This window comes from Lontra canadensis, unplaced genomic scaffold, assembly GCF_010015895.1.
Source record: "Lontra canadensis isolate GAN:19392208 unplaced genomic scaffold, GSC_riverotter_1.0 scaffold9, whole genome shotgun sequence".
Lineage (NCBI taxonomy): Eukaryota > Metazoa > Chordata > Mammalia > Carnivora > Mustelidae > Lontra > Lontra canadensis.
In genome coordinates, this window is record NW_022631003.1 from 31,281,232 (window position 1) to 31,301,948 (window position 20,717).

At 39.3% G+C, this 20,717-nt stretch overlaps 1 protein-coding gene across 2 annotated transcripts in view; it reads left to right on the forward strand.

The window, feature by feature from the left end:
- The window catches only part of ITPR2 (inositol 1,4,5-trisphosphate receptor type 2), a 483,190-nt gene that overhangs the window by 21,600 nt on the left and 440,873 nt on the right, over window positions 1-20,717 (forward strand). For both annotated transcript variants that reach the window (XM_032855216.1, XM_032855215.1), the window contains exon 2: window positions 13,079-13,149. In XM_032855216.1, coding sequence (XP_032711107.1) covers window positions 13,079-13,149 — 71 coding nt within the window. The remainder of the gene's footprint in view (window positions 1-13,078; window positions 13,150-20,717) is intronic.

The window sequence follows — 20,717 nt, forward strand, 5'->3', positions numbered from 1 at the left end:
GACTGAGGAAATTCAAGCAAGTGTACAAAAACACAAGAGTTTATGTGCGTTTGATGGTGTTCAAGACTCCCTGAAGATCAGCCATTGGATCCAAGCTTGGGAATGCTTGTGCTAATGTGTACTAATAGCTCTTCATGAAGCTGGAAGCTTTGGGATTGGTTTGTATTGCACTCTGTTGTTTCCTCAGTGTCTAGCACAGTGCCTGGCTCGTAATCAATGAGTATTTGTTGAATAAAATGGACATTTTTTAAAAAGATTTTATTTATTTATTTGACAGAGATCACAAGTAGGTAGAGAGAGGAGGAAGCAGGCTCCCTGTTGAGCGGAGAGCCTGATGTGGGGTTCTATCCCAGGACCCTGGGATCATGACCTGAGCCGAAGGCAGAGGCTTAACCCACTGACCCACCCAGGCACCCTAAAATGGACATATTTGATTTTGGACATATTTGGTATGTGGTTCATCTAATCTGAATCTTCTGGTTGCTTATACTTTACCAGTTCTGTACTCTATAGGACCTTTTTTTACTTCTTTTGCAAGGGATAGGAACCCAAGTAGTTTAAGCACAATAGGAGCTTTTTGGTTTGCATTACTGGGGAGTCCAAGAGGAGGTTCTGCCTTCTGGCTCAGCTGGGACTAAGGGTTCAGTTGAGGGGACCAAGGGTTCACTTGAGGAGACTAAGATTATGTCTCTCTCTCTCTCTCTCTTTTTTTTTTCTTAACTTCTGTCCTTCTTGTAGGACTTATTCTCTGGAAGACTTTTTCCACTCATGGTGAGGAAAAATGATTTCTGGCAGTTCTATGCCTACACTTTCTCTCATAATGCTTGATTTTATAGGGAGATAGAACCCTCCCTTTTCCTTTCATTGTTCATATCTGCTTCTATAGAGGCACTTGGGCCCTGCTGGGGCTGTGTTCTCTCCTTTGGACCAAGCACTGTTGTCTGGTGTGATGGGAGAGAGAGGGGGCCCGGCTAGGTTTCATACCCTCCCTTGAGTTGTGGAGGGATCCCATTGCTTCTTAACCATGCCATCTTAAGAGTTATTTGGTGGGAGGGGCACCTGTGTGGCTCAGTTGTTAAGCGTCTGCCTTAGGCTCAGGTCATGATCCCAGAGTCCTGGGATCGAGTCCCACATCAGGCTCCCTGCTCCGCGGGAAGCCTGCTTCTCCTTCTCCCACTCCCTCTGCTGTATTCCCTCTCTCGCTGTGTCTCTCTCTGTCAAATAAATAAATAAAATCTTAAAAAAAGAAAAAAAAAGAGTTATTCGGTGGGAAAGGGAAGTTTCTATAAGAAGCAGGAGAAAACATAACAGATGTCTAAGACACATTTCATATGTGATAGTTTAATTAAGGTTGATATTGTGGTCTTTGGATGTCAGTGGGTCCATTGAGTGTCCCTTACCGAGCAATTGGTTTTCTGGATATTATCATCAAAGAAACATAGGTCCTCAAAGGAAGGACTTGCATCTTGCAGAATTTTTGAGGATTAAGAGAATAAATACCAACATTTGTGCAAAGGGTGGAAGAAGTAGGAGAGCATTATAGGAATCTTGTGAAATCTATCACAAAGCTGCTTTCTTCAGAATGTAGAGGCAGTCATTTGGATTTACTGAATGTGATGTCAAGTCTGGCTTTAGCTTTTCACTTGCCTTGTGGTGTCTCCAGCAGCATGTTGGCGTGGGCTGAGTGTACTGTCCTTGACAGGGCTCGTAAATGGAACCAGAGCAGGCTGACTTTGGTTGGGGAAGGAAGTACTTTGGAATGTATGGGGATTGTTGAAACAACTTTCTGTGTGCTTTACTAAAGAAGAAAACACTCTGTATTGATGACCAAGATTCCAAATGACTGCAATTTCAATTATTCTTGAAGATCTATTTCACCAGATATTGGTTTTCTAATAAGTCATATATTTTTTCTTTAAAAAGAATAGGAGTATTTTTGTAATAATTATCATGAAGGTTTTAGAATAACACTTAAGATTCAAATACATTCAAAACCCTAAGATATATTTGGATAAGTTAAGTTGACTTACTGTTTAAAGGCAAAATGCTTGTAATTTTCTGTTTGGTTCATTGTGGACTCATGCTGAGCAGGGGACTATCAGTTCTGTGATAGAGTGCTAACTTTTATTCTTATTTATTTTTTTAACGATTTTGTTCATTTATTTGACAGACAGAAATCGCAAGGAGGCAGAGAGGCAGGCAGAGAGAGAGGGGGAAGCAGGCTCCCTGCTGAGCAGAGAGCCCAATGTGGGGCTCCATCCCAGGACTCTGGGATCATGACCTGAGTGGAAGGCAGAGGCTTTAACCCACTGAGCCACCCAGGCACCCCTAGAGTGTTAACTTTTAAAACTTTGATTTTTAATATGTTCAGATTGTCATCCTGACCTGTTTTTCAGGTTCAGTAACTAAATGTGAACTTATGTGGACTCTTTCCACACCGTTATTATTTTTCTTGAAGTCTTAATTAAAAGATTCGGTTAGAATCTCATGTGATACCTGACACGTAGTGGGTGGTCATTTGTATTTGTATAATGAAATGATGAGTGAATATAAATTAGTGTGTATCAATGTGCCTCATGAGCAGCAGGTCTATGTCATTTTCCTATTAAATATATTTGAATAATATTTCCCACCAAGAAGTTGAGTAAATTTAGATTTACTAAATTAAATAAGTAATTATTATGTGCTTTCTCTGTGCCTGGCATTGCTTAGTTTTTTGGCCTTGAAGTACTTGACCACACCTTATTTATGGTAAATACTAAATTGCATGTATAATTCCACCATAAAACCAATATGATAACCCTTAAAGAGAGAATAGCTGTTCACATCTCTTTTGAATTTCCCTGCTCTTCTTTTCAGAGTGTTGATTATATGGGACACATTTATGGATGTGTTTTCTCACTTGGATGGCTGCTAGTCTCTAAAGTAGTATCTTCCTCATTCCCACCAGTCTGCTCTCAGCTTGGCCACCAGAGAGATCTTTCCAGAAATAAGCCAGGTCACGCTGACCTTTCCCTGCTCCTTCCAGTGGCTCCTATCTCACTTGGAGTAAAAGCCTGGGTCTTTACGATGACCCAGGAGGCCTATAGGATGTGGCCTTTGAATCCTTGACCTCTCTGACCTCCTTTCCAGTAGCTTACCTTCTTCCTCACTGTTTTCAGCAGTGATGTCTTCCTTGTAGGCCCTTGAATATGCCAAACATCCTCCCACTGGAGGGTCTGCACTGGCTGTTCCCTCTGCCTAGAATTCAGATATCTTCCTCAGGCCCGTTAAGTCTTTTAGCATGTTTTATGTTTCTTCTTTTTCTATTGCATTTATCCCCTAACACACTGAAAAATTTATGGATTTATTATTGATTATTATTTGTCTACTCCCTGCTACCCCCTGTAAGAGTGAGTGTTGGTTTTATTTGCTCTTAGAACGATGCCTTGCACATAGTAACTGCTCAGTAAATGTTTGTGGAATGAATTTCCTGAGAAAGAGATTTAAATAAATTTTTTTCTAAAGTGATTACCTTAATGGTTAACTTCTTTCAGCAATTAAGGGTGATAATAAATAGTAATGATGAATATTATGAATATGAATAATAAATAGTAATGATGGTGAATATAGTTAATAATTACTGAGTATGTACTTTGTGCTAGGCATTTGTAATCAATAATATTCATGATGATGATGGCTAACCTTTAGTGAATGTTAACTTTGGACCAGGTATTTTGCATTATCAGATTAGCTAATTTTCAAATCAACTCTACAAAGTTAATACTAGTATGATCTGAATTTTATAATTAGGCCGGAGAAATAACATTCCAATAACACATGTTCAGTATAAAATTGATACAACTGTGATACTAGAATCTTAAAAGGAAACATATTGTTAAAATTATTATTATCCAGTTTTTGTACAGTTCTAGCAGAAGTCTATATGTCTCTCAGGGAACTTTTATGTGTGGTTATGATGATCACTGTGTGAAGAACTAGTATTAGGATTAAGAGTGTCCTTGCATTTAGAGATAAATTCATTACCTAATATTAAATACAACATCTAACTTAGGAGTACTACTATTTCTGTCTGCAGGAATTAGAATTTTTTTTTTTTTTTTTTTTTTTTGCCTGGCCCGGAAACAAGGGAAATAATTCAACACATGCATGCGTAGCTTTCTTCAGTTGTCAGACTTTTCTGCTTATTTTTGTTTATCTTTGATTTTACCCTCAGTTGGCTCTGCTTTCAGAGGTCATGGGTGTTGCTTTATTTTCAGGTTAGAATTCATTTACCCCATCCCACAGAGGTCTTTGCTTTTTAATTAAAACACTCCAGAAGAGGATATATCTCTCATTTCAGCTACAATTAGACCCTTGCCAATAACACAAGTATGTCTGGGATTATTTTCTTCCTGCACAGAAAAAGCTTAAAAGGGGGTCTTATGCCCATTGATTCTATCCCTCCCGATTATAAGTGTGACTTTAAAATGACAACTGTGTTGTTGTTGTTTTTTTAACTCCCATTTATTCACATTTAGCCACTGTTAATTTAATGTTGGAAGCTATTAAAAGTTTTGAGCTCTTCCCTTTCCTGGTAGTTCTTAGAAATGTCCCAGGTCCTTATTGACTCAAAACAAGAGTCATCTGCTTGTAGTTTTAACAAAGAAGTTGTTATACCCTTCAACTTTCTGGAAAAGAAAAAAAAAAAAATCCAGGTTCTCATGCTAGAATAATTGTGGGAATTGGTCTATAGCTGCCAGAGGTTTTTCTGGCCAGGGAACTTCTCTTGCCAACTGTTTCTTCCTAGGTATGTTTCTCTTTTATGTGTAATTAGCCAGGAAGTGGTAGATGATTCTCATACTCATCTCCGTTTGGAGAAGGTAGCATACTTAAAGGAACAGGGATGAGGCATGTCCTTACAGCTACAAAACTTAATCACCAATAGCATTGTGCTCTGAAGATTTCCAAAGAAGGAAGTATTTTTGGCTAATTTATGTTCTGCTTTGCCTAGGAGCCCTTAGTGATTGGCTTACTCTTTGAAATCTCTTTTAGCCATTCCCTTCTAGAATGTGTAGTTAAATGTTACTATATGATTTGCTGGGGGGATGAGCCAGGGATGAACGGTTAGTTGTATCATCATCACATATTTATTTTATCTTTCCTGCCTATGATCTTTCTGCTATTTCATCATCAACCTCATTTTGTCTTTTGCAATTTGGTTTCTTGACCTTCCTGATCCACTCATTCAATTCATTGAGGAATGAAGTACCCATTCATTCATTCAGTTATTTTTTGTGTACTGACTGCATGCTAGTCACCGTGCTACGTAGTGAGGGTATAAAGATTAAAAATACACTGCTTCAGAGGGCACCTGGCTGGCTCATTTGGAAGAGCATGAAACTCTTGATCTCGGGTTTAGGGTTTGAGCCCCATGTTGGGTGTAGAGATTACTTACATAACTAACTAACTAACTAAATAAATAAGTGTAAAAAAAAAATACTCCTCCTGCAGTCCTCAAGGAAGGTCGCAATGACTAAAAGCAGTAGAAGTCTGGGGCGGGGTAGGTGTCTATACTTAGAAGAAACGAATGTCACAGGGTGAGTTTTCCATTTTATGACTTTTTTTTCCTGAGAACACCTCCAAATTGGTACCAAATTGGTTTAGGTGGCAAAAACTCAGAAAGGAATGTCAGTCTGGTAGGAGTAAGCCTCTGGACCTGAACCTTTGCCTTGTGAGTCACTTTTTCTAGGGCCAGTGATTTTCTAGCTCTTGGCAGATGATTGAGAACTGATAGTAGTTAAGGTCAACTCAGCATCACTAAATAATTGATCTCAACTGATAGAGAGATGCTCATTCATATCTGGAGGAAGGCATTTTGCAAATGCTTTTGATTTTTATGAAAACAGTAATAGGCAGACTAGGAGAAAATGCTGCACAAACTGACTTGCAACATTTCTGGATTCCAAGAGGTCAAGGAGGCAGGGGAGAGAGGATCAAGAAAAGGAAGTTATCAGATGCAGAAGGAAGATCCGAGAAGAAAAAGCCATGATTTCTTTCTTTAGCTGGATTAGGGCTTTAAGTTTTCAAAATATATGGACAAATTCTCTCTGAACTCTTAGTTACACATTTCCCTTTGAAAGGCACCATGTAATTTACTGTCTCCCCATCTTCTCCCCCACTCCCAGTTTCATCAGCATCTATGCTCTGAAGGTAATTGCTTCACAAAATGACGGCTTCCTACAGTGATTTCTAAAAAGGATCATATGTGCAAGACGTCATTGCCTTTGGAGTCCACACGACACCGCCCTTTCTAAAAGGTCTTTAAGTCACTCACATGAAGTGATAGCTGTGATCAAAAAATTTAAACACAAGGATTCACCCAGTCTTTTTAGGAGCTTCCACACAATAGTACTTCAACATTGAGAGTTTATACTATGAGTTAAATGTGATTTAAATTGATTTGGTCTTTCATGGAAAAATAACTGTAGACATTTTCAAGACCTAAGAGCAAGGACAATTTCAACTTTGGAAGGAACCAGTTTTAGAAATATTAGCAGCAGCAAACATACTTTAATATGGAATTAAGCATATTTTTAATATTTAAGCTTAAAATATTTGTATTAGTAAAAAATGTTATTGTAGTAAAGCATATAAAAGAAGAAAATAAAAAAATAAAAGAAGGTACTCTTTTATTTTGTTTGTTTAACCTTTAGAAACCACACATTTCGTTTTCCTTTTTTTAAGGAGAACATTAGCTTTTTTTTTTTTTTTTTAAGATTTTATGTATTTATTTGAGAGAGAAAGAGAGAGAGCTCACAATCAAGGAGAGTAACAGGCAGAGCTAGAGGGAGAAGTAGACTCCTCTCTGAGCAGAGGGAACCTGATGTGGGACTTGATCCCAGGACCCTGGGATCATGACCTGAGCTGAAGGCAGACACTTAACTGACTGAGCCACCCAGGGGCCCAAAACCACATGTTTCAAATGGCAAACGAAAGTGAAATTAATTCTTCTTGTCACTAGAGACAGGCAAAACAGGAATATAGCGATGAGTGAATTTGGTATGTTGCATCTGTTTTGCATTTATAAAGTAGAACACTTTTTGGCAGAAAGTTTTAACAGTGTTTATTTCCCTCTTTATGGGATTTGAATTATTCATGGTTTGGTAGGGATATGTTTGAGAGACCTATCAGTTATAAGGTATGAAATTGGACATCTGAAGAATTTTCTGTTTAGTTACTCTGAATTATGAGAAAAATTACTAGGCATCTAAACAAGAATCTATAGGCTTGAGATTGGTTCCTTACTTGTGCAACTTGAGTCCTGTAAGTACAAAATGTCCATACTACTAAATGGCAAGATCTTAAGATCTTTTTTTTTTTTTTTTTTTTTTTTTTTTTTTTACTTATTTGACAGAGAGAGACACAGTGAGAGAGGGAATACAAGCAGAGGGAGTGAGAGAGGGAGAAGTAGGCTTACTGGGGCTCGATGCAGGGCTCGATTGGGAGCTTGATCCCAGAACCCTGGGATTATGCCCTGAGCCGAAGGCAGACACTTAATGACTGAGCCAGCCAGGCGCCCCAAGATCTTAAGATCTTTTGACACTATGTTCTAAGACAATGGTCAGTGAACAGAACAAAATCACATACTCTTACTTTGCTTGGAGTGATAAAATAATACATCAACTTAAAACCACTGATACTGGGGTGCCTGGGTGGCTCAGTGGGTTAAAGCCTCTGCCTTCGGCTCAGGTCATGATCCCAGGGTCCTGGGATTGAGCCCCACATCAGGCTCTCTGCTCACCAGGGAGCCTGCTTCCTCCTCTCTTCTTGCCTCTCTGTCTACTTGTGATCTCTCTCTCTCTCTGTCAAATAAATAAATAAAATATTTGAAAAATAAAAACACTGATACTAAACAGTTAAACATTCACTCTACACTGAAAATATTATAAATGTCAGAGTTTGCTATTGCTACCACAGGCCAGCTCTAATTACAAAATGGAAGAAATGAAAAAAAAATACAGAAAGGGAAGGAACTTGGGAGATCACAACTATCCCATTTAAGAAATAAGGCACAGAGAGGTTAAAGGACCAGTGTAGGCACAGCTGTTTTTGTAGTGGCAGACAAGGATTAAAACTTAGGGTTTTTTGTTTTTTTTTTTTCCTTCTGTTCTAGTGCTGCTTCTAAATGAAGGTGAAAGAGGGAGGTGAATATGTGCCCGGGTTGTGGGGGCTGTAGGGTGGCAGGTGGTGGGGATGTGTGGGGAGGAGGGATAGTTTAGGTAAGATGCCAAAGGGTTGCAGAATTTATGAGAAATTCTATATGGCCAACAAAGTGAACCCAGATTTGGGGATAAAGTTATTTGTGGTCAAGTTCTGGAAGAACTTTGAGGGCAATTCCTTTCTCCTCCTCCTCCTCCTCTTCTTCCTCCTCCTCCTCTTTCTCCTCCTCCACCTTCTTGTTTTTTTGAAGATTTTCCTTATTTATTTGTTAGAGCGAGAGTGAGAGAGTGAGTAAACACAAACAGGGGGAAGAGCAAGCAGAGGGAGAAGCTGGCTCTCCACCGAGCAAGGAGCCTGATGTGGAACTCAAATCATGACCTGAGCATTCCATCCTGCTTATGAACCTAGCTACAATTCTAACCCCCTTTCTTAGTACACCTTTTTGATAATATCTACAGGGGATTCCACACTTTTTCTTTCCCCCTAAATTCATTTCGTTTAAATGTGCTTCAGAGTCATTTCATTAGAAGTGAACTATATCTCTTAATGGTATGAGGATCCAGGTACACACAGTGGGGAAACAGCAGGAAAATAGTATACTTATTTTATAAAGTATTCACACTGGAAATAGTTTCTTTCGTGGTTTCTGAAGGAAAAAGGTACAATTGTTAACTTTAAAAAAAAATAAAAGTTATTTTATCAGCAAAATTGGGTTTATCTGGGGATAACAGAGAATTGCAATTTGGATCAGGCAAGCAGTGGCAAAACCATAGGCAAGTCCAACAAACAAAGGGGAGAACCATTGTTTTATGGAGAAGGAGGAAGAAGTTGGGAGGGGTTGTTTTGAATGAAAGTCTATTGGAGAAAAGCACGAGTCCAGGTTTATGATAATTTCTTAATGGCTGAGTTTCAAGGGTGGTTGATTTCTTATAGGAGATGCAGTGTGTACAACTTTTCTTGTTGGGTCCTGTAATTAATGATTATTTCTTTTGATGGTTTTTTTTTGTTGGGGTCTATAATTGACAATTCTTTATATAATTGACCTTGAGTGGTATGGTTTCCCCTTCTAGTCTCCTCACTCCGTTTTTGTAAGATTTCCCTTTATTCACATGACTAACATATTTTGCCTACTATGTGACATTTTCTTTACATTTGGGGGAATAATAAGGGACTGGAGATCAAAGGATAATTTGCTTTCTTTTGGAAATCTTTAAAAAATCTGATAGCCATGTATTTTTATACACCAATTTGTTTATATTCCATGCATATTTCTAAAATGCTGCTATTTAGTTTTGTCCCTTCAATATAAATGGAATTATATAGCAGTTACTAGTTTGGGACTTGCTTCTTTTAAGCTCAACTTTATGTCTTTGAGATTTTTTCATTGGGTTGAAAGGGGCTATATGAGTTACAGTTATTTAAAACAGGCTATCTTGGCCTTGTTCAGGATTTGATATTTTTGATAATTTTCTGAAACACATCTGGATGGGAAATGTTTCCCACCCTTCCTTGTATCTACATTTAGGCAACTGTTTGTTGGTTCCAGTTATTTTTACTGTTTATTTGACTTACCAAAAATAACATTATTGACCAATTCAGTGATTCAAAAAGTCACCCATTCACTCAATAATTATTTAGTATCTTCCATGTTTGAGGCCTAATGCTTAAAGTTGGGCGTGTTATGGTGAACAAAACAGAAATGGTCTGACTCTCTTGGAACTTATAATTCATAGCATTAGAGACTTATGTTTGAAAATTATGATGGAACGTGAAAAGTTTTATTGATAGAGGATAGCCTAGAGTACAATGAGAATGCAGAATAGGTATTCCTGATCCATTTAAGGAAGGAGAGGGATTTTAAAAAGATTTATTTATTTATTTGAGAGAGAGAGAGAGAGAGAGAGAACAGGAGGGGCAGAAGGAGTGGGAGAGAGAATCTTTCATGATTCTCAGGAGATAATCTCCCCAGAGAGCATGGAGCCCCACTTGGGGCTCAATCTCATGACCCTGAGATCATGACCAGAATAAAAAACAAGAGTTTTGGAGAGATTTTTTAAAAATACAGATTCTTGGTGAAGAGTCCCCTGTGGAGGAGCCATTGGAGGGTATATCTGGACTCATGCAGAGAGTCTAGAATTGTATTTAAGGGGGAGGTTGACACTTGAGGTGTATGAAAGGACGTTGAGCTCCTTGATAAATATCGTTATGAAAAAGAATTGGAGAGAAATCATCTTATTCATCCCAGAAAAAGAAAACTTAGTTTACATAGCTCCAGAGGAAAGAACTGGGACTGAAAAGGGAAAGTTATTTGGGAAGCAAGTCTCATTTTATTCACTGACTCATTTATTCATGTAATAGATATTTAATATCTACTATAACTCATTCTCAAAGTTGCCAAAGATATAATAGTAAACAAGATGGATTCAGTTCCTGACTTCATGAAGCTGCAATTTATTGAAAGATTCAGACAATTAAGCAAGCAATTTAATGAAAATGTGATAAGTATAGTAAAGGGAAACACGGGGTGCTATTTCCCCTCCATATAAAACACCTCTCTGATATTAATACTCTCAGAAAGATGGTAAATGATGAATACTCTGACCTTGGAGGTACTCACGAAGAGGCTATGGGGTAATGAAGAAGTAGCGCCAATAAATACCATCAAAATCCTATTTAACTTTTAACATCAATGATTGTCTATGTCTTTGTAACAGACTCACACTCCTCACTTTCCCCCGCTTCCTGTCCCCAACTTTTCCTTTCTTCCATTCTCATTTGCAATTATTTAAGTCTTCATGATGGAATGATTTTGTGATGTTCACAGATGTTTGTCTATAATGAATAGGACTAATTCTTAGAACTGAAGTCATTCTTAGGTATTATGTTTTAATCTGAGCTATCATGTAATTGAGGATAGGCGCAAGTATGTAAATGCACTGTGATCTGACGTATAGCTTCAATTTTACCCCTTCCTCTTGATGATTAAGCCCTGCAGATAGGGACTCTTAGTAGGCATTATAGCATGATTCTGTATTTCTGGAGGAATGGGTAGGCACAAAGAATGAGTAGAATGTCAATGCTGCTTTTCATATAATTTTCTAAAAAGATTATCGTTTTTGATCATTTTTGATCATTATATTTTGAATTCTTAACATGTTTTAAGTAATTAGAAAAGCTGCCTTTTAATTCATAGCTTTTAAGAAAAATTAAGTATTATGTTGTGACATTCTCCGGACTCTCTGAGCCTTTCACATTCAGTGTTCTAGGCTGAAGCTGGATATTGTGGAGGTTTGGCTTTACTTTCTCTTGACCCAATGTGACTTCCTGTTTCTAAGAAAAACAGTTTTAAAGACTTTTAAAAGGAATATCTTGCATGCTTGGCAACTCTTATAAAACCACGTTAGTAAGCCAGTGTGAATGAAGTATATATAAAAAAAATCAAAGAACCATATTGCTTGACCAAGTTAACATTTTGTTTTGTAGAAATTGGACGCCATAGAAAAATTTGGTGATTTAGGAAGTGTCTGCTTTGGGTAACCAGATAAATCAGGAACCAGAAGTTTCATTTTGATTTAGTTTATCATCCTAATTCAATGGGACATTTGATCACAAATTGGGGTTTACTCAGTGCTGGGTTGATGCATGACACTATTGATGATACTAGTGATCTTGGTTTTATGTTTTTGTTTGTTTGTGTTTTGATTTGTTGCAACTTGGGCACCTCCTTTCAAATGAATTCACAAATTTAGAACTAATTCACATGCTTCTTACAATATCCTGGAAAAAAATCCAGTTACTCCTGCCACTTACTCAGTGAAGAAAATGAATGTTAGTGAATAAGCTTTGGTAGTTAGATAATTCTCTTTGAATGGGAGGTTCATGTCTCCTGGCTCTCAGGTCAGAGATTCAACTCTTCTCTTGATATTGTCCTAGAAATTAGCTTTTAATGAATATTTTAATAAGAATTAAATATGTTTTTATAACTATAAGGGTGATTTGCTCATTTGATTAGTATTCATTGAGTACCTAGTGTATGTCAGACATTCTTCTAGAAGCAGACCGTATGGTAAAGAATAAGTCAGGCAAGGTCCTTGATTTTTATTTAGCTATTAAAGACTTATTTAAAGACTTACTATGTGCCAGAAACTGTACTAGGTTCTTTAGAGATATTAAATCATGTAATTGTCCTAACAATGCTATGAGGTAGGTATCTTTATTCTACAGGTGTAAAGAAGGAGGCTCAGAGTCACATAGCTAAGAAGCAGCTGACCCAGGGTTGGAATGAGGGATGAGAGCTCATTACCACTCACTTTACGGTCCCTGTATGATCTCCTGAACTCACACATTCCTTGTTAAAAAACAAACAAATGAACAAACAAACAACCACCCCTCCCCCGCCAAACACACACACATAGAAAAAAAAAAAAAAGGAAAATCAAAACTATGTAATCTGACCACTGTTAATATTTTGGTGTCTGTGTTCCATTCCTTATATGTGTATGTGTAGAGGGCGTGTGTGTGTGTGTGTGATATCTTATTGGTTTGCTACCAGTTATTTTCATAAACATATTATAAATATTCTGCAGGCCAGTACATTTTAAAAATAGACTTAAATAGTTTTACAGTATTCCGTCATTTGTTTATATCATGATTGGTTACCGGTTTCCTTCCACTTAGCAAAATTTTTCAGTTTCATAAATGCTGCTTCAATTAGTATCTTTATGACAAAATCTTATTAAAAATTTATGATTGTTAAAAAGTTTCTTAGTGAAAAATGGTATTCATACTCTGAGTAAGTATGTATACAGTAGCCACATGTGGTCTGTGCTTTCTGAACATGACGAGGTTATCAGTATCAATATGCTTTGTCTTGCAGGTTAGTGGATGACAGATGTGTGGTGCATCCAGAGGCGGGAGACCTCACCAACCCTCCCAAGAAATTCAGAGGTAAGAAATACATATCTATTTTTTTTATTATGTGACATAAGGGCCCGAGATTATTTTTGTGTCTTAAAATAAGTCATGTTAAAAGTTTATTGAGTGTGGGGGCACCTGGGTGGCTCAATGGGTTAAAGCCTCTGCCTTTGGCTCAGGTCATGATCTCAGGGTCCTGGGATCGAGTCCCGCATCGGACTCTCTGCTTAGCAGGGAGCCTGCTTCCTCTTCTCTCTCTCTCTCTGCCTGCCCCTCTGCCTACTTGTCATCTCTGTCAAATAAATAAATAAAATCTTAAAAAAAAAACACAACTTTATTCAGTGTGAAACTTTCACATGTAAATGTGTCCACTGAAAAGTCTTTCAAAAATTTCTTTGTTGTTTTTCTTCTTTTACACATTGAAGGATTTACAGGGAAAGAGTAGTTTCAATTTTTGTTTTGCTGGATGATAGTCTATCTGTTGAAAGGAAATCTTGATAATGAACTCTGAAAGCCTACTTTCCAAACTAATAAATACAGCCAAATATTTATTTATGTATTCCTGGGGCAACTATGCTGTAAAGATTTGTGTTTCGTTATCAGCTTTTTACCTTTGTAAAATCTCCAAGAGGGTGATAATGATTTGTTTGCTTAGCTTTTAAAATGTCACTTTGGATGACATGTAATAATGAACAATTGTCTTAGAGTTCCTTTCTAAGTATAATGTTAGAGTTAACTTGATAATATCAGTTGAGACATTGGCCATAATAGGAGACCGATTATAATTCAACTGTTAGGAAGGATTAATGGAATCTGCAAAGAAACAAACTAAAACCAGCATTTAAAAGCCTGTTCAAATCAATTTCATAATTTGTTTGTACTTATAATAATAGAAATAATTTTAATTAATTAATTTTTAAAAGATCCTATTCATTTATTTGATGCAGAGAGAGCACGAGCAGAGGGAGGGAGAGGAAGAAGCAGATTTCCCACTGAGCAGGGAGCCCGATGCGGGGCTTGATCCCAGGACCCTGGGATCACAACCTGAGCCTAAGGCAGATGGTTAACTGACTGAGCCATTCAGGCATCCCAATAAAAATAATTTTAAAGCAGCATTCACTTTGAACACACAGTGGAAGCATTCCTTCTCATAATGGTGAAAAACAATTTTAATGTGGGATAAAATTCCAGAGAGAGAAAGTAGAAGGGATTCCCCAGGTCCCCAGGCCCAAGTCAGGCTGTGCTACTTCCTACCTTGGGGAAGGGAAGTATTTTTCACATTTGGCAAATGTTTTCCTTGTTTCATTCCCTGTGATGGACACTTTCCCACCCAATTCTCATTATAAGAATATATATATTTCATTTTCTTCATACTCAGAAACTTGTGGAGAGAGTGACAAGCCCAATAAATATTTTTTGAGTTAAATCGGTCTCTGAATAAGAACTCCCATTTTTTTCCTCCACATGGAGAAATTAACATAAAACCGGCCGTGGGAGAGACACTGGCCATTGGAAGCACTGATGGAACCACTCACTAGGGACTCTCCCCTCACTCAGAGCATGTGAGGTGTTCCCTCAAGGGTCCTCACTGAGGACGGACTCGCCATACAGCCACCAGGAAGGAGAGTCAGCGGTGCGACCGATGAGTAACTTGCGGTGTGGATGGAGCATTAACGATAAAAAGACAAGTTTCCAAGGCAAATGGGGGCAACAAATCTGTCTCTGTACCGGAAGAAGCATGGGGTTCAGGTTTTGACTGTGCGGCTCACTGGCTGTGTCATTTTAAGTAGGTCACCTAACCGCTTTGAGCCTCAAAGGGCATTTGTCTTTGGCTGGTGAGAGTAGGGGTGGGTAATAACGAGAACAATGCACGGAGAACCACACAGAGCTCAGTTGAGGCTGGAAACCTCTCCAGAGAATAAATGGGAAGTGTTTCAAATCATGATAGAAATGACAGTTTACTTATCATCGAAAGGCATAATGTATTTCCTTTTAACATATTTGACTCAGCTCTTACGTTGTACTGTCTTCGAGGGCAGGATTCTGCTTTTTCCTTGTTTTCCAGGCATTGGCCCATGCTAGACATCCCAAAACTAATCGTTCAGTTCTTTCAGATGAGAGACCCAAATGTTCCTTGGGGTCATGGGATAGAACTTGGTTCTTCAGGGCCCCTCCATACCTACCGCCACGAGGTGGGGCAGTCTTATTCCTCTGTAATTCAGGGGAGAGGAATCTTTCAAAGACAACCTTCAGGGTGGGTGGCCACCTTTTTTCCTTTTCCTCTTTCCCAGCGAAGCAAATTGTTTTAACGAATGAAGATCATTGAGGCAGCCCCGTGGTAACACTCCGTGCCCAGAGGTAATTCTATACAGATGCTTGGTGTCATGTTTTTCAGCGGGCATTGATTCAAAGTAGGAATCACTCCGGTGCTCCAACCCGCCCCTGGAAGGCTGGCTTTTCCTGTAATCTAATACTCTCCGTCATTGTCCCTGCTAGGTTGCTCTGATTTTTCTACCTCTAGTTTAAGACTGAACCATTTTTCTTACTTCCTTCATCATCAGAGAAGGAGGGTCCCCTTTTTTAAAACTGTGGATTGAGGGTTTCCTTTTATCTTTTTTTTTTACCCCAAGATTAAGTATTTTTTATTAATTATTTTTATTAACATATAATGTATTATTTGCCCCAGGGGTACAGGTCTGTAAATCGTCAGGCTTACACACTTCACAGCACTCACCTTGGCACATACCCTCCCCAATGTCCATAACCCAACCACCCTCTCCATACGTTTTCCTTTTATCTTAAAGCTCTGGCTCTTCTGTCATGATTCTTGGAACCCTGTCGTGGCAGAGTCCCAGTGGATAATGCCCTGCGGTGGGCTTGCCTTGGTCTTCAGACTGCTCAGCAGCCAGAAGTGTGCCTTCTTGTCCCAGATGCCTTGTCTTTTCACATAGATTTCACAGTTCTTGCATTTCACCATTCTCTGCCTGCATGTATTCCCCCTGTACCCTCTGGTTTTAAAAATCATTGTTCTTTTCATGGACTGGCCTCCCAGCATCGCCACCCCTGCATTTCCAGACTCCTTGGCCAAGTTTCCAGAGCACCCTCCCTCATTGTTATTTTTTAGATAAGGTGAAGAAACAATAGTGTATCACGGTTCTGCTACACCTCAGTTCCTCTGGCCTCAGCCATACAAATGATAGTCTCAAATTAATTTGGAAAGAGTTTTGTTTTTCATAGTCTGTTGTTTGTCTGAGCGAATCCTACAATTTTAGATCTGCTAGACAGTTCAAAGTTAATCTAGTGCAACTCCTCTAGTTTTTGGAATGAGGAACCAGAGCTCCAAACGGGTTAAAATGATTCTCTCCAATACCCAAAGTTATACAGCGAAATATTCTTTTGATTATGTCACATTGCCTCCCGTAGGAACAGAGGAAACCAAGATTTAACAACAACTTTCCAAGGGCTATTTAAAACCTTATTGACAGCCATTTTCCAGTAGAAACCACACAATCAGACTAATATTAACCGATGGGCAGTGGCTTTCTCTTGCCAGTGCAAAATTCCTCTCCTGGTCAAAGACTATCTATTTTCTTTAAAGATAACCCTTAAACTTTGGAATAAATTCCGACGTACAGAGGAGTTGTAAAACTACTGTAGAGGGTTCCTCTTCACCCAGTTGCCTCTTGTGTCAGCCTCTTCCATAGCCATGGTGTATTTGTCAAAACTAAGAAATTACCTTCTGTATATTACTATTGGCTAAGTTCCAGACTTCCTCTGGATTTCACCAGTTTTTTGACTCTTCTCCCTTTCTCATTCCTGATCCCATCTGGGACCCCATGGGGCATTTAGTCATCCTGCTTCTTAGTCTAATCTGGTCTCTGACATTTTCTCAGTCTTTCCTTGTGTTTCATGACCTTGAAACCTTTGAAGAATGCTGGCAAGGTATTTTGTAGAATTTCCCTCATTTGGGGTCTGCCTGATGTTTTTATCATGATTAGGCTGCGGTTAAATTTTTGAGATGAATACTACTGAGGGGGGCGCCTGGGTGGCTCAGTTGGTTAAGCATCTGCCTTCGGCTCAGGTTACGATTGCAGGGTCCTGGGATTGAGCCCCGCAGCGGGCTCCCTGCTCACTGGGGAATCTGCTTCTCCCTCTGCCTCTTGCCATTTGTGCTTTCTTTCTCTCTCTCTCTTTCTGTCAAATAAATAAATTAGATCTTAAACAAACAAACAAACAAACAAACAAAACAAGGAATACCACAGAGGTTCACTGCCCTTCTCTTTGCAAACATATCAGGGACACATAATATCAGCATGTTTTATCACTGGTGTCATTATTAAAAAAAAGATTTTATTTATTTATTTGACAGAGATCACAAGTAGGCAGAGAGGCAGGCAGAGAGAGAGGGGGAAGCAGGCTCTCTGCTGAGCAGAGAGCCTGATTCAGTGCTCAATCCCAGGACCCTGGGATTATGACCTGAGCTGAAGGCAGAGGCTTTAACCCACTGAGCCACCCAGGTGCCCCTGGTCCCATTTTTTGACATAAAATTTAATCCTTCTCAATCATACTAATTTATAGCAGTTGTTTTGTTGACTTTATAGTCTTTTGGTTTTCCTTTCTCCCCCCTAGTTCCTTAGACATTTCTTTCCCTACCTCCCTTGCCCTCAACTCTCTAGAAAGCTCTTCTCTGATGTGGATTTTTCCTGAAGCCTGTGCTCTATTGATACATGTGCATTCTCTTTTAGGAGGAAAAGCTAATATAAATGCAGGCAAGACAGGTTTATGTGTGCCTTTATTACCATCAGTGTGATAAAACATAGAAGTAGTAGAGAACCCAGGAAGCCATCCCCCAGAGGGATGGAATGAAGAGAAGATAGCCCCTTCTGGTGGCTTAGGTATTCCTCAGGGTTGGTCCCTTTGGTCTTGAAATGTCCAACTCTGAGATTCTGTGCTCATTTGACATGTGACTATTTCATCATCTACCATACCTATCAAGTGGACACATCTGGCAAGCAAATAGTCATCCCGAAGCAGTAAGTTAAAATGTTTCTGGAAGTAGAACTTAAATAGAGAAATCTTCTGCTCTGTGGTGCAACACTAATGTAGGTAGTGAAAATCAGAGTCTTGGGAGAAGAGTGACAAGATTATTTCTTCAATTCAGTTCCTTCTCTTCGTATAATTCAGGGAAGTCCCTTTGAAGTCTGGGACTCTCACCTTTTGCCTCCAGTCATGAAAGTTACACACACAGGCACACAAGTGAGAAAGCCATCTTGCTACGTAGTAGCTTCGAGTTTTTATGTAGTCGACCATGTCCATCTTGTCTAACACAGTGATTCTCTAGTATGAGCCAGTTATAAATACCTCCTTTACCAGTTTGACAGTTGCTGTGCTGAATTTCTTCAGATTTGGGGTTAGTGTAATTTTTAAAAAAATATTTTATTTACTTGTTTATTTGACACAGAGAGAGAGACAATGAGAGAGGGAACACAAGCAAGGGGAGTGGGAGGGGGAGAAGCAGGCTCCCCACTGAGCAGGGAGCCCAATGTGGGGCTTGATCCCATGACCCTGGGATCATGACCTGAGCCAAAGACAGATGCTTAACAACTGAGCCACCCAGGTGCCCCAGTTAGTGTAATTTTTTGATGAAGACGGAAACAAGTTCAGGTTTGAAATAACTAACATTTATGGAACATTTAATACAAGCTACACTGTGCTTGGGGCTTCCTATGCATTATTATGTGGTAATCACAATAACCCTAAAAGTGAAAATTGTTGCTATTCCCAATTTTGTGGCTGACAGAGTTAAGTATAAAGAGGTTATGCAGCCATCTTGAGGTCACTGACTCCAGAGCTGTTTGTTTGTTTGTTTGTTTGTTTTAAAGATTTTATTTATTTATTTGACAGAGATCACAAGTAGGCAGAGAGACAGGCAGAGAGAGAGAGAGGAGGAAGCAGGCTCCCCGCTGAGCAGAGAGCCTGATGTGGAGCTCAATCCCAGGACGTTGGGATCATGAACTGAGCTGAAGGCAGAGGCTTTAACCCACTGAGCCACCCAGGAACCCCCAGAGCTGTTTGTTTTTAATCACTCTGCCGTATTATGTGTTGAATTATCCTCTCCTATAAGTTTTACTCAGTGGTTCGGTACACTCACATAGATTAAATCTAATCCCACTTCCACACAACAGTCCTTTAAAGTATTTGTTTAGACCGATCGCATTTCTGCACATCTTTCCTTCTATAGGCTTACTTTTTAAAATGTCTTTCACTTGTGGCCAGTCACAAATTCTTCATGGTGATTTCTCTAGCTTTCATTATACTGTCTTGTTTGTTTTCTGGTTGGGCTCCTGTTTGTCACTGTAGTTCTTAGAGGTGTGGAAAGAAGAGAACGTATACATCTGGGTGCAGTGTGATGAGAATTTTCCTCTTTTTGGGATCCCATGTTTGTGGCCCGAGAGTGTTGGGCAGGACTCCCTCCCTCACCTCCAACTGTTAGTCAACCCAGACTCCTGATGCTTTTCCTTCGAGTCTCTGAATCCTCATTTTCTTCCTCCTGTGCTGTATAATTGGTTCTTTGGAACCAAGTAGAGACTCTGTTACATTTCATTTTATTGGCATTGATTGGCTTATAATTCCAGCCTGCCACTCGCCCTGTCTCTCACTCTAGCTCTCTCTCAGATCTTAACTCTTATCCAAATTATTTATTCAAATTCCCAGCCTTACAACACCTTAAAATTTGTTCAGTTGGTAAAAGGTAGATGTGTGATCCTCTGAATCCATGTTTTATTCCAGTGTTATTGAATATCTCTGAGGAGAAATAGAGTAGGATTGCATTAGTCAGAGTCTCTGCAAATCAGACTTTGGAAGACGTGGGTGGAGGTAGTCCATTTGGGAGGTGATCTCTGGAAGCCCGGATGAAGCAGTGGGGGAGAGTAAGTCTAGGGAAAGAAAAGGCAATAAATTGTTCATTGATGTCCATCACTGTGGCAACTGAAACTCTGTGCTGCTACGGCCCTCTGAGACTCCATCAGGACCATGCCTCAGAATCTCCTGCCCAAGGACAGAAAAGCAGGGGCCAACTTGCATCCTCTGTGGGTTATGGATTGCCCCTACAAGGGTGTTATCACCCTCTTCCACAACACACTTCTGGGCTGCTCCTTATTGTACCTAAGAAGTTCTTCAAGTGAAAGGGAAAGCTTTCAGGGAAAGCTCTCACGAAGAGAAGAGAGATGGGGGAACTGGAGGTTGGAAGCTCTCAGCATGCTGGAAACTGTCCACTGTAGTTGTCAGTGAACTTGGGCCTGAAGACACGTAGTCACATTACTTGTACATTTTCAGAAGCTGCACCTGTTTCTTTACTTGAAAGACCTACAGTTAGGCTATAAACTGTATGAGGGTAAAGACTATGTTAGCCTTGCCTTCTGGGGAGTTACCAAGATCAAGAACGTGCTTTGCATATTGTTAGTGTTGAATTAATTTTTGTTGAAAGAATGAATAAGTTCTAGAAAAAATTATAATTCTTAAAGGCAATATCATTTCAGGCCTGTTGTCAGATACTCTTTTGGGGGGGGGTGTCTTAACACCACCCAGCATATAATAAAGTT